The sequence below is a fragment of the Ammodytes marinus genome (assembly GCF_949987685.1).
Source record: "Ammodytes marinus genome assembly, chromosome: 12".
NCBI lineage: Eukaryota > Metazoa > Chordata > Actinopteri > Uranoscopiformes > Ammodytidae > Ammodytes > Ammodytes marinus.
Window position 1 is genome coordinate 23,052,592 of NC_137216.1, and position 15,043 is coordinate 23,067,634.

The 15,043-nt window shown below is 41.8% G+C and overlaps 1 protein-coding gene across 1 annotated transcript in view; it reads left to right on the forward strand.

The window, feature by feature from the left end:
* The window catches only part of dachd (dachshund d), a gene marked incomplete at its 5' end in the record, with an annotated part of 96,911 nt that overhangs the window by 42,382 nt on the left and 39,486 nt on the right, over nt 1-15,043 (forward strand). Inside the window, 2 exons of the mRNA XM_080037588.1 lie at nt 5,542-5,657; nt 14,097-14,249. Of these exons, the coding sequence (XP_079893714.1) occupies nt 5,542-5,657; nt 14,097-14,249 (269 nt within the window). The remainder of the gene's footprint in view (nt 1-5,541; nt 5,658-14,096; nt 14,250-15,043) is intronic.

A 15,043-nucleotide genomic window follows, 5' to 3' on the forward strand; every position in this document is an offset into this window, starting at 1 on the left:
ATATTGTTCCGTAACAAAAGGTTCACAGTTTTGCAAAGAGGAACGGATGCAGCTGTTCCTAGCCCTAATAAATAAAAAAAATTGCATGTTTTTTTTGTTTTTTTCCCTCTCTCTCTTCCCCCTCGCCACACTCACAAACTGGTTGTAATCCAGCTATCTAGATCAGATAAGGCAGCGATGTGGCTACCTGTGCGAGGCGGTGTTTGACAGGTGCAAGGGGGAAGCTGATTGAGATAATCCAAGAATAGGTTCAATGCAAATACAGATACAAGGATAGATGGATGCATGAAAAAGATGGATGAGTGAATGCATTCCCATGTATCACACTGTGACTCCAAGATTATGATCATCACAACCAATAGACTGCCAAGGTCAGCAGGAAGTATAAATCATATTTTTTTTCCTCTCCCCCTTTTTGTTGAAAGCAACATATATTCCTGTCATTTTCTGTTTTGTTGTCGATTATTATTTTATTTTTTCGTGTCAAGATATTGGGATCCTGATTTCATTTCACCTACTGTTACTATTATATCACAATTATTTGAGTGATGAATGGATCCGAACAATGTTTTTTAAATATTTTTTTTAATTGTTAATGTCAGGGATCCATCAAATATTAAATTGTTGCTGCTGAGTTTTTCAATAATAATGAGCTTAGAACAACATTTCAAAGGGTCACACGTTAGATGATTTTGATTCTCCATAGCTGATAAAGGGGGGGGGGGTTACTGAAGAAATGAGATCACATTCCAATCAGCCAATAATTAATTAGACACACATGTGTGATCATTGCAAATCCACAGTGGGAAACCAGTATTTGTTCTTTTCCTGACAGCAGACAATATCGTTTTCCTATTCATACCTGCATGTGAATCTTCCTTGTATTGCCCTAAGGCACCTTTTTTTCTTCAAAGCGGGGAAAACAAACAGTAGTGCCGGTGTCTAAAATAACTAACTTCTAGAATTAAAGTTAAACATTTCATCTTTTCACCTCAACCAACCTCTGTTATCTGATCCATGGGGAATTTAAATTGGTAGTAAATACACCGCAGCCATGTTATCCCTGTTTTTCAACAAACATAGTTAACCTCTCGGGGGAGTTGCGCGCATATTTTTAAACTGTTTGATTGAACCAAATAAGACCAACAAAAAAAAACTCTCAACTAAGCATATTTGGGCCCCCCTGATGGTCTGAGGCCTCTTGGATTTCTGCCTGACCTGGCACTTAAAAGGTAAGGAGCTGCTTTGTTTTATCAATAAGACCTTGTTTTCGTGGCTGGTCACCACCCCGGCAAACCAATCAATGGGGCATGCTCCTGCTATCGCTGTGAGAGAAATGAAAAATAAACCCCAGATAATCCTTCAGTTAAAAGGTTACTCAGTGCGATAAAAGCTATTTTGTTAATTTATTTACTCTCTGCACCGGAGAGATAAAGAAAAGGAACAATTAGGGAATTCTAGGTGAGAGATTTTTAAAAGGGCAATGACATTGGGTTAATATTTTATAAGGTCTGATTGGCAGAGACCTGGAGGAGGAGGCCTTTTTGTTTACACAAGCCCCCAGACGGAATGATTCACTCGCCTGTTTTGGCCGACTGGGCGGAAATGGAATAAATATCTCCCCATCCGTACACCTTTTAGAGACGTCAAACAAAAGGAGTGAGATAAAAGGTTAATGGCTCAATCATAACCCACCAGGAAACAATATTATGTTCTTTCTCTGCAAACTCTGCAGCAGTCACTATTGACATAATCAGGTTGAATTCCTAAAGATATCCGACGATGGGGAGGAGCGGATGATATTTTTTGTGTGTAACTCAATCTGACGAGGGAGTGCGCTCACTTGGGCTAAACATTACATTTGCGGTTCCAATTGATTTATAACAGATCATAATCACTGCATTAACGGGCGTTCTGGGTAATAAGATCTCAGTCACTACTTCCGCCGACAGAAAGAGCAGTGTCTGATAGTGAGTGAGATGTCAGAATTTTTTTTCTCGCAAGATCAAAAAGGGTTCTCTGATATCTCATGCGATATTATGCCTCTTATTATGCCTATCACCTTGTGTCGACTTCCTGTAAACGGGGGTGAGAACGTGAATTTAATTATTCTGCTTTTATTGCATTGTAGCGCTGAAATTGGACTCTTGTGGAGTGTATTGTTGGGCCCCGAGTAATCTGATTGCCTGCGCAGCCAGCGTAGTGTGTGTGTGTGTGTTGGATAGTATCAGGTTCCAGCCGACTCTGCTGGGTCAACACACGGCCGGGCCATTAAAGGAAGTCTGGTTCAGGGAAAGTTCACCACTATTTTCTTTTCACCATGGTAGCGAAACAAGAAAGAGAGAATAGATGTGTAACATATTTGTGGTCCCAGGCCCAAAGCTAGCTGGTGGGGGCCTATTTTCTCTTCCCTTTAATTGAAGCCAGAGATATGACAGTCCTGAATATCTTTTAGTAAGAATATAAACAAAGCCGGAAATAAAAATTCTTTCAAGATTGACCTTTCGGTACAGAACAAATATTGTCCAAATAAAACTCCAATTCAAAATCGTGAGGAGTTCTTATTTCCGGAAACATTTCAAAGTAGCGAAGAGATCAACAAAAAGTAGGCGGACAAAAGATTAGAAAAGACAACAGCCCGGAAAAAAAGACAAGTACCAAAATCCCCAATCATAAATCCAGTTGTGCAATCCGTTTTTTGCAATAATGGCCTAGTTTGGTAGGGGTTTCTGTGCCAGGCTATTTAGGGAATCAGCATCTGCTGCTTGATAAATAGCCTGGCTCTTTTGTTTGAGGCCAGGTTGAGTTCCTCCCTGGACCCAGTGTATTAGCCTGAATGGCTCTGACCAAAGCAGATCTGCAGTGATGGTAGCATAAAGTACAGTATGCTTCGGCTGTGGTTTTTCAAAATTGCATATTGTTAAGCATTATACCATGGAACTACATGAATTGTAAGGCTTGAAAACACTAAATAAAATAGCATAACAGTCATAGCATACCATTTACTCCCTGAACAGTGGATGCTGTAAATTTAGACTACTCAGTCACGAGAAAAGGCAGACAATGACCTTAATTTCGGAGAGTATTTCCTGTTGCTTGGAGGTTCCTCAGTTCAAAGCTCCTGTTCTGTATGGGGTATTGCTTTCATGGCTAGCCCAGTGTGGTTTGTGTGCTGAGCGAGGCTGAAATGCCATCCCTAACACACGCAGACAGACTATTTTGCAGCCTATCTAAACATTACCTTTACTTACCTGACTCTTTGTACCTCGGTTCACACCCCTTGACTTGATCTAAGGTTGATGTGACATTTTTTTGTCCATTTGAAGGCCGTTTTTTTTCTTGCTTTTAGCATTGTTGGTAAAAAGCCTTTTACCCATCACATACCCTCTATTGAGGTCTTTCATAAATAATTCAGCCAGAGTACAAGTGAAAGTGATGACAGCAAAACTGTGTGCGATCTCTCCCTCTCATAAGATCAAAGAGGTGCTTCTATAGAAATAGGAATTACATTTCCAGACATTCCTAGGTTGAACGGGCACTCATTTCTCTTTCTCCCCATCTCTCTCTCTCTCTCTCTCTCACTCTCTCACTGCCCTATTCTCACTTTCCGTCATTTGCTCCCCCTCTTGCTACTTCTTTCTATCACTTTTTTTTTATATATATTTTCCCACTAAAGGGGACACAGTTGGGTGAAGGTCTGCTTTTAGTCCTAAAACCTCCAGAGCCTGCATATGAGAGAGTCAGCACATTCAGACAGATAGAGCGAGTGCACTCTATTAGCAGGACTGAGGTAAATAAACCTCACCAAGACACGGCTGAATAAATTCAACTACTAAGGCCTGTGTGGAATCTGATCTCAAACACTGCATCACTCCGTAGATACTGCCTTTGGGACACGTAGTGAAATGTACTGTAACACTAACAGCCTCGCGTACTGCGCTGGTTGATAAAGTCCGGAATGAGACATCATCGTTAAAAAGTAAATAAATCTGAACGCTCAGCGCATCAGTTGGTTAAATTGATTGAATCATTTTTAAACCTTTGTTGGTTATAAAAAAACTCATACATGTTTTTTAAACCCTAAAAGTTCAAGTTATATGATGCTGTTTTATGGTGACCACAATAATGTATCCTTCCACCTAAATCATTAGTCCCAATTGGGATATATTTATGGGAAGACTTTGCTTGACATAAGACAAAAAGAACACAGCATACATTACTCTATAAGAAACCTGGCACACCCCTTCAAACACTATTAACAGAATACAAATGTACTTGAACACATTCTCCTAAAGGGCCAGTAGGGAAGCGCCGCCAACGCGCCACTTGTTCGAGTTTGTCCTTTTTATGTAAAAATTGCCCCAGTTTGTCCAGGTTTCCTCACAGCACGCTACCGAAACCCTTTGGTGTTTTAAAGATGGATTAGACTGCACTCATTTCATAGAGAACTTAGTATCCTGCTTAAGCTTAGAAAATGGACTATTGTACGCCAAATAATGTATGAAGCCAATATGTCACCTGTGTCAAGTCACCATAATTCATCTTCAGGCTGAGACACCCAGCAGCTCCTTGTTCATAAAGAATATACCTCTTTAGGATCTTGCCCCCCCCCCCCCCCACACTCATTATATGTTATTATATTATATTTTTTCTCACCCTGTAGGCTTGTTCTTTGTAACTATAAGCCAGCACTGCAAAGTAGGTATTGATTGCAACTCAAAAGCTGTATTAATAAGAGAATGAGTAAGATGTGTGGAAAGTGAGGGGTGTATCTGCTTCAGTAGGGGCCCTTTTCTCCTCCACAGTGAGGTGGCACAGTCATTTATCACGGCTGGATCTGTGCCCCTCGTTTGGTGTAATAAAACTCCCCCATCAGAACCGTCCAACAGGTCTGAATCACTCTTGTCACACCACCTTCCAGCTAAGGCGCGCATTAAATCAAGCAAGCAGAACATTTCCTAAGGCAGCCATTGCCTTTTAATTTCCTGAAGAACCTTAAAATATCATTCATTACCAGAACTACACATATTTGGTTTTTAAAAGTCTCATAAATCAATAGTGGCCTGACTGCAATAATTATAACAAGTTAACATGTAATTTCCAGGCCGAGGGGCCAGTGCACTGGATTTTTTTTTTAGCATATGCAAACGAGGCAATTCAAATAGTGGGGTGGTGGGTGGGGGGGATATTAATACGAAGGAACAGGTAACGAGGTACGAGTTATGAATTATGCATCAAAAAGTGGTTGATCTTCAATAAAGGAAATGAATTCACCGTGTAATCTAATTAGTTATGGAAGTCTATTATGTCGAGCTGCAGAAAAGCAACTGTCCTTGAAAAAGAAATTTATTTACAGTACATGTTTAGCTGTTTAGAATGGAATTGCATTTCTGGAGTGCTCCAAACGTTAACACCCCCCCGCCACTACCCCCTCCCTCCCTCCCTCCCTCCCTCCATCCCTCCCTCCATCCCTCCCTCCACCTAACCACCTCCTCCTACTCGTTTCTCACCCACGTTTCTCCTCCTCCTCCTTCTTCTCAGCTCCAGACCCGGCCGGCCCCCGAAGAGGACTCAGAGTGTGACATCGCCCGAGAACCCCCACATCATGCCCCACTCGGTCCCTGGCCTCATGTCCCCTGGCATGATCCCACCCACAGGTACGGCTTGGTCTACAGCGCTCTGTCATTGTTGCTAAGGCTCTGATTCACTCTGCATGCCTCTTCTCTCTCTCTCACTCTCGTTCTCTCTCTCTCTTTCGTTGTCTGTCACACACACACACACTCAAACACACACACACACACACACACACATACGCAACCCTCCCCACCAGTGGCCGCCCCGCAGCTCGTCCTCCAAATGGCAACCAGTCTAAAGTGACACATGCACCCAACCACCAGACACCAGCCGCTCACTCGTTTACCAAAAACAGATCCTCTGCAGCTCAAATCCCCGCAAACCATGAAGGGGGGTTGGGGGGTAGGGGTGGGAGAATAAATTGGAGTGGAGATCTTTTCTCTCAGATTATTCCAGTGGATGTTGCATTTTGCCTTGAGTGCATTCTAATTAGTGCGATTAAATCCACTCCACTGGTATATGTACATAGGGCAGTGGTGGTGATGCTAAAGCAAGCTTATCGCCACAAGAATCAACAACAAAAAAAGGAAGAAAAAAAACCTGTTTGTGCCCTAACTTACCCCTGGGCCAAGTCTTATTGCAACTAATGCTTTTGTTCTATTTGTGGCCCCGGCTTCATTGTGACTTGCTTTGATGTCGGTGGCTGTAAGTGCTCTGATTTGCATATTTTGCTCTCCTTTTTGATACGTCTTTCTTTAATGATATTGTACAGTTGAACGGAGCTCTTTGAATGCTCATCCAGCGTTCAGCACACATTGTATTTAACCAACTATTAACTGTAGTACTTTACAAAGAGATGAAACACCGCAGCTGGTTTTCGCCACGCTAATCTTGGCTGTACAACAGTTTTTTAACAGACTCGTAATTATTCTACCTCCCACATTTCTCCATCTCTATAAAAGCAGTCTAAGTGTGTGTGTGTGTGTGTGTGTGTGTGTGTGTGTGTGTGTGTGTGTGTGTGTTTGTTTTTCTCTTTCCTTTCTTTCTCCAAGAGGCAGCAAGCAAAGCGGCGTCTGTGAGGTGTTTGAAATTCAATATTAAACACAGATTGGGCCATCCTTGTGTGATACGGTACAAAAGAGTCTCACAGGCTCTAGTGCTTTGAACTATGGGAATATAGGGTGAGGTCACTGGCTATCTGTGCCATGGTGTACAAGGCCAACTTAAAGGCCGTGGTGAACACAAGAGAGGCACAATGATGAGACAGAGCCGTGTTATTTAGTGGAACATAAAGCAACAGAAAGGGCCTTTTGATATCGTCCCCTTTAAAGCCCAGAGGGACTCTATGATCTTGACATTTTAGTCAGGGTATTCAGGGGGCAGAGATAAAGTAATTGAGTTTTTTGGTCCTCTCATAACTGCCTCGAGCGTGCCCAACTTTTCCTATCAAATTTCTGCGCAATATGATTAAACCACTTATTGTTTTTGATTATGGTATTAAGCATTAAACGTCAGGGAAGCTATACCGATTTTGACAGATTAATAATTTAAGTATAATTGACCACACGTAAGTTAGCATCTAAGCAGGCGGCTAATTGAACTACCCTGTCACGTCCAAATCTAACTGATTGATGATTAGAAACCGACATTCAAGACCGTCTTAAATAGTTACACATATCACGTCATGTCGTATTAGTTGGTTTTTCAGACGAGCGCCTGCCCACACAGACAGAATGTGGGCCCACGGCGCGTCCCTGAGGCTTAAACAACACTCCACAAATAAAAAGTAAATCCTCTAAGAAATGTTTTGTTTACTGTAGCAAGTCGTTTCTCTCTCGGTGTTACATTTGCAAAATGCATTATGCTGATGTTTCTTCCTCATCTCCTTTAGGAATTTAGTTTACCGGAATCTTTCCGTGCAAGCTTGTTTTTCTCCTTACAGATATTAGACATAGGCATTAGACATGGACTCAAATCATATTAGATCAAATCAATGCCCGTACTCAACACAGTGGAAAGATGTCTTCTTCCTCACACTCTAAGCAGGACCAGAGAGGCCTATGTGAAACACATTGTTAACATATGTATCTTTGCCCTTGACACCAGTTCCATTTAGAAAAAGGACATCTTAATATGCTTAGCTTTCCATTTAAGGAAATACCCTCATATGTGTGTGAAAGCACATGTGTGTGTATACGTGTGAGGCGCTGAATGCGTGTGCATGCTTTTTCGCTCATGCCCTCAGGGGGGGAGTTTGCGCTGGAGCTTTTCCAGTTGCTGATGCATTACAGGCAGATTGGCCCCCCAAATCGGATTATTTGCTGTGGACTGACACCACACTGAGATGACATCTCCTTTAAAGTGGAGAGGGCCTCCACTCACACTCTGGCCACTACTTAAGCAGCAGCTTCAATATAATTCATTTATGTCCTGGCTATGGCTTCAACCTTTTGAATAAGGCAAGAGTACTGCATTTACCATTAGAGAAATGAATGTCACCTACATCTAACCGGGGTGTGCATCCTGTACTTTACTGATAAAAAACAATATTTCCTAATGCTGTTTGGCTCTGCTATCCTGGACAAAGCGTTAGAGTGGATTCCGGTAGCTCAGAGATCTTCCTATTCGTACTGCAGGTGGAGACACATTGTAATATTTATGGTCTTTTGATGTACAATTAGCACGTCAGCTTCGAGAGTGGATCATCTCATCTTGTGCCACTTCAAGCCATTTTAAAATAGATCCAGTATGCACCAGGTAATTTAGTGTCAGTTCTTTGTGTCTCTGCCCCTCCTCTTTCGGGGCCGCCTGCTTGTCATAAGGTTAGCGCGCTGTGTAATTGATACTAAATTTGTCATGATGTGGATAGCACAGTTCAAGTGGTGCGGTGTACCTAAGAGTCGCGTTTGTTCCCAACCCCAGTTTGTCATTGCTGTGCGCTGCCACCAGTCCATGCATAAAATTAGGCGGCCATGCTCATTGACATGGAGTGCCTCTTCCCCGCTTATCCTGCATGCTCGCCCGATAAATAAAGTGTGTTTTCATTGTTGCCCATGGTGCAGACACTAACAGAGACAGCACAGGAACACAATAGATAAGCTCTGGTTATTTTTTCCTCTTCTTTTTTATCATCACTGCTAGAAAAAGTGGTAAAAGTCGGGTCTTTTGTGTACTGATGTGAAGTTAATCTGATTTTAATTTAATTATACAAGTTAGTTGCGGAGGGCACAGGCATTGGGGGTGTTTGTTGTAAGAAATGTTCTGACATTGGCGCAGGTATGGGGCAGCTAGCATGTTAATTAATGATGAAGATCCTGACAATATGCAGAGGCATGACAGCGTTAAGCCAGTCGGCTGCTGCTTCCTTTGCATATTAATAGATCCTTCATTATTATTTAATATGACAGCTGCTCCAAGGGCTACCATCAGACCTTGTCTCTGTTATTTGCTGTTTTGTGCTCCCCATGTGACGGTGCCGTGCTATTCTCTATTTGTCCAAATGTTCCCCCTTTTTCTATATTCTCTTGTCTGGCGTGGCTCTCTCTCCTTCTCTCTACATGCGGGCGTGATGCGCTGTTTGTTCTGTGCTCAGGAGGATTCTGACTCGCCCGTGTGTGTCTGTGTGTGTGTGTCTATATAAGAAAAAGTGTCTGAATCTAAAGGTGACTTTGAAAGAATATATGAGGCAGGATTGTTTTGTTTGCATAGTAATGAATGCAGATTAGCATTGAGTGGGATTGGTCTTGTTGACGTTTAGACTTCCAGTGGCTTAATAGACTTGTTGCCGGGCGCGGACATATACCAAAGGCTTCCTTATTAGTACACCCACTGTTATTGAGGTGTGTGTGCGCAATGTGGATATGACAATTGATCCGTCAAAATGGAACAATTATCAGAACAAAGATTTCAATTTGTGGAGGGTTGTCACTTAGCCAAAGACAGGATGGAGCAGAATGATAAATCAAATGGAGAAAGGGATCATTTAGTCTCTTTTGCAGTAGTACAACTCAATTTGAAAGCATTTATTTACGCAAAAAAACACTTGATTAGAGAAAACGGTCTTCATATATCAATTTATTTTAATTTAGCTATTTTTTTTCTCACAATATAGTCCAGTTTACCTTAGAGGAAATGTTGAGAACACACAGGCTGCAGTGCAATAAACCACAGTGTTCTCACAGCCAAAGTTAGAGAGCATCAGAATAGCACCACTGCGGCACTCCTTTGAGCGGCACCTGATTTGTGGGGGGAATTTATCACACAAACAGCCCAGAGGTGATTTCAATATTTACTCGGCAGTCTGTTCTGCATACGTCTCATTTGGAAAACAGTTGACTCTTGCCCATTATACACAAATGAAGGCTGACCTTCAGACTGGGCAGAGGCCACATTCATTATGTGGAGAAGTATCACCTTCTTATGAGGCGATGGCTTTTTTTTCTTCTTTCCTTCCCCCTGCTCTGGCCCATGCATATTGAACAGCAGCAGCCAGGGCCCATTGCAAATGAGAGGGCCCTCGTTTGACATGATGTATACTGTACGTCAATATGGTACTGATGTATTTTAAGATGCAAACAAGGCTTTAAATTATATGCACCTCCATGTCAGTGGCTCAGGAGTGACTCTCGCCATCTGCCTATCAGCTGGGGGATGAGAGGAGAGAGCGTGGCCAGACCGGTATGTTTCTTCTTGTGTGCATGTTTATCGGTGTGTTTGTGTCTGTTTATGTGTGTGTGTGTGTGTGTGTGTGTGTGTGTGTGTGTGTCTGTCTGTTTGTGTGTGTGTGTGTGTGTGTGTGTGTGTGTGTCTGTCTGTTTATGTGTGTGTGTGTGTGTGTGTGTGTGTGTGTGTGTCTGTCTGTTTATGTCTGTGTGTGTGCGTGCGTGCGTGTGCGCGCGTGTGCATGCTCGAATGTATCTATTAGAGCCACATGTTCGATTTTCTACCTCTCCTTGTACTTGCATCTTCCCCCTCAGATGCATGGCTAATAGCTGCTCTTGAGTCCCATCACGGAGACGTGACGGCTTAGCGATGATAAACGCAGACGTTTGCCATGTTCTGCGTCAAAACATAGGGCAAAACCCTGCATATCCAGTTCTAAGCAGCAGGCAGCCCTCTGTTAGAAAGGGCAGGTGATATACTGTACTGTGTGTGGATGTGAGTGATGCCACCGGGTACATATCTTTTTCTTGCCATGCATTTTTGATTTTGTTGCCGGGGTTGGCGCAAGGAGTCGTGGGACTCTCCTGAGACACACACACACAGAGAGAGAAGCCTAGAGGAGCTTTAGCACTATCTGTCCCTGCTGTTTGAGACCGGCCTCATGAATAAAGATTTCAGTCACGTTCAACACACCCAGAACCCTGGAAATATCACAATGACAAAACCCAATGCTTTATGATCTCTGCAGTGTGCTCAGCATATGTATGTCTATAATTTTTTCCGACTTACTATATCAATCATATCAAGTCCCCTTTTGATGGAGGTGAAAGGCCATGTAAAATATTGCAGTTCCAGTATTTATTAAGAGATAGGCACACAGGAAATCATTCCAAATGGGATGTCAATAGTCGTTTAGTCTGCTCGTGAAAACAGCAGCCTCAGGCTTGTGGAGAATCCATGTAAAATTATAAAAAGATTTGGCATGTCTGAATTTTTCAAATGATATGAATACTAAAGAGTGTATTATAAGATTGAAGCCTCCACAAAACAGTTCAATCAGTTATTTGTGCAGTCTATATTCCAGAGTGAAGAGGCAGAAATTAACTTTTTTTTTCCATCCAATTAAAAGACTCTTTGTTCATGTTATGGACAGTTTTATAAAAACACAGTTTTAATGTCTACACAACAGCAACACAAATCTTCATTGACATTTTTGGGTCCTTATGTGCCCAATAAGGTCTTTTTGCCTATTTTCACATTAATTCCCTTCCTCAAATCTCCTGAGTATGTTGGATTTTCTTTTTAAATAAAATAGAGATTACACTGAATGGCGTACATTCATTCACATTCGTTTATTGAGCAAAAACGTGTATCCTCTGTATATATTGTTTATAGTTTTCCATTCTGCTTAAGTACTGGCCTTGACCCTCAGAAGAGCCCTGTTATTATGAGACTCTCGAGTATATAGCGCAACATTTGGGTGCCAATACAAATCGTTATTTAATTTGCTTTATTCAGGAAGATTAGATGTTCTGAATGCATTAGGAGGTATCATTTAAATATCCTTAAGGAGAATGGTTATAATCAGAGATGGGGGTAAGTCACTAATGTGCAAGTCACAAGCAAGTCTCAAGTCATAACCTTCAAGTCTCAAGCAAGTCCAAGTCACTGTGGTGAGAATCAAGCAAGTCACAAGTCAAGTCATTGCTCAGGTCAAGCAAGTCACAAGTCAAGTCATACAAAAATCATATTATCTAACCCAGTTTCTACATTTAAAAGACCTGCATTTCACAGTTCTCTTCTTCATACCGTCATCGACAACATCATCCTTGAACTACAATTGAATTATTCTTGGTCTGACCGAGGGGTCTTCAACTAAAATTGAAATGGGTCCAGTTGACAACATTTTCTTACAGCAAAGGTCCGAATCTCATAATGTCTGCATCCAATAGCGACCCCTTATCTATCACATATGATCAACACCGCACATTTCCTTTTCTTTCAACCACATTTAGGCTACTTTCAATTTTCAAGTAGCTTACTTTTAACATGGAAAACAAGAAAGGCAAATAGTAACAGATAGCCTACTACTTAGGCTACACAAAACAGACACTTAAACCTGCAGTGTGTAGAATTTGGGGTTTTATTTCCTAGCAGATTTTGTAGAAAGTAATTATAATATCCATAAGTACATTTAATTTAGTGCATAATAGCTGAACATTTTTTTTTGAATTATTTATTTTTCTCTTAGAAAGGGTCGCATATATGTCCATATTTCTGCATATTTTGGACCAAGGCCTAGTGCCGCCATCTTGAAAGTGTCATAGTTGGAATGTCATCAGGTGCATTGTTTAAAATTTAGAATTGTTCTTGTCCTTGAAGGCCACTGTAGCTTCTGTTATTATTCGAAAGGGTTGGGGTTACCCAGGGAGCGTTGCATTCTAGAACTTTCTAGAACTTTCTTGATGATGTCATATTACACACTGCACCTTTAATCCCCATAATGCATTTAGAATAAAACAGGGCAAGGATCTGCGCTATGGCAAAAATATCATATCACCTTTTATTTTATGGCAGGATCACATTTTGATTTATCCCGATTAATTAATTTTTCATACTGGGGGGCGAACTGTCATAACGGGCAGTTTGCTGTGCTGTCGGTGCGGCGGCTGTGAGCTGTCGGAAGGAGCCGGTGAACGTGGAAGGTTGAACTGCATCATATTAATAACCGCTGTTTTGTCTCACAGAGATGCTTATATAAAGCCTACAGTCCATGGAGGTAGGGCGCTCGATAAGGAAGCGTGCGTTATCAAGGCAGCAGCGCTGCAGGAAACGCTCGTTATTTTCGTTTTCTTTTACAAGACTTCCCGGGGCCGTTACAACGTGAAAAGGGAAGGGAAGAAGGCGCTACATATTTACTGTAATAAGCGTGTGGGAGGCTCACGTGAATTACTCTTGGTCTAGCCCATGGACATATAAAGAAAGGTCTAGCCGCCTCCATGACTGCTGCTCCTGTGTTGACCTGCTGACGCTGTTTGTCCGTGCAGCGCGCTGCGTGCATTGCACTGTAAAATCACCCGATCATGTTTCAAAATAAAACATAATTTCTAACGTAATCTAACTTTTAAAAATTCAAGTCATTTCGAGTCATCTGTCTCAAGTCTAAGTCAAGTCTCAAGTCATGAAGACCAAGTCAAAGTCAAGTCGAGTCTTTTATCAGTGTTAGTCAAGCAAGTCTCAAGTCCTCAAATTTGCGACTCGAGTCTGACTCGAGTCAAGTCATGTGACTCGAGTCCCCCATGTCTGGTTATAATACACAGTTTGTCGTCTGTATTTGTTCACATGTTGAACTTGAGTGACTTAATGTCTCCCTGAACCCTGATGTGTCTGCTGTGTCAGACTGAATATCACATTATATATATATAAATATATATGAGCACACAAAATGCTTGCATCATGCAATAATAATATGTGGACTTCATCTGTTCGCAACAAGGTACAAGATACATCAATATAGTGGCGAGGATTTCCCGGAGTCGGTGGAAAACATTCATAAAAATCATATGCCGCCACACACCCAGGGATCCATTCCATCAGCATGATAACCTGCTGTGAAGATATCCCCTGTCAGAAGATGAGAAAAAAAAACAAGCTGTGATCTCATAGGCGCTCATTCCCCATAGTGTATAAAATTATTCATTGTTTTAGTATTTCAGAAGATCTTTTTTTTCTCTTTTTTTTGTTTGGTTCACCAAGGCAGGGTTTTTTTGAAAGGTTTTTTGCAGGTGCAGTGGCTCAGCCCCCTAGCAGACATGTAGCGGGTCTGTAAGCGCTCTGTCTCCTCTGCCTCCTCTCTGCAGGCCTGACAGCGGCGGCGGCAGCAGCTGCCAACGCAGCCATCGCAGAGGCCATGAAGGTCAAGAAGATCAAGCTGGAGGCCATGAGCGGCTACCACGGCAACGCCAACCACCACGGGCACGACGGAGAGAATGGAGACCTCAGCTCCACCGTCGGTTAGGATATGCCCTTTTCACACACACACACACATACACACGCACACAGACACACACACACACACATACACACACGCACACACACACACACACACACTCTCTCACACTGCACACACACACATACTGTCACAAACAGATACACAAAACTGATTCATGTGCTTGTATAGACACAGACACACATTAAGACTTGCATACTGATCACCACTTTGACACACACTTAATTAATTCAAAAATAATGCAAATGAAGCGATGAGCAGCAATGATTTATGAAGAAAAACTAAATCCTGTCCTAAAAACTAGTGGTCAGACGTCTGAGTTACGACCATTTAAATGAATCAAGTTTTGTTTTCGCCACCTATGGGCAGACTATCACATTATGCATAGCTAGGACTTAAAGTGTGCCTGTTAACTACACTGCTGTGTCTTGGCAGTTTTTGTTAAATTAGGCCGCTTACAAACGATTGGCAACCAATTATTGGATAATTTTAGGGTGTGTCATGAAACTAATAAATAACCTTTTTTTCAAGGTTCATGCATAAGTCTAATAGAACAACTTTGGTGCGAAGTTAATGAAAATATTGTATGGGAGATCTTGCCTTGCCTGATATCCTGCTTAATTGACAGACAACGTAATATATAAGGGATTTAGAAAATGTTTGCCAGTATGCATGTACAAACAGCCTGACCTAAACCAAAGCCATACGTAACTTGCATGTCTCCACTATGCTGCTGCTTTTTGCACAAAATGGTGAAATAATGTCCTTTTTTCAATTTGTATGCACTGTTAATATCCA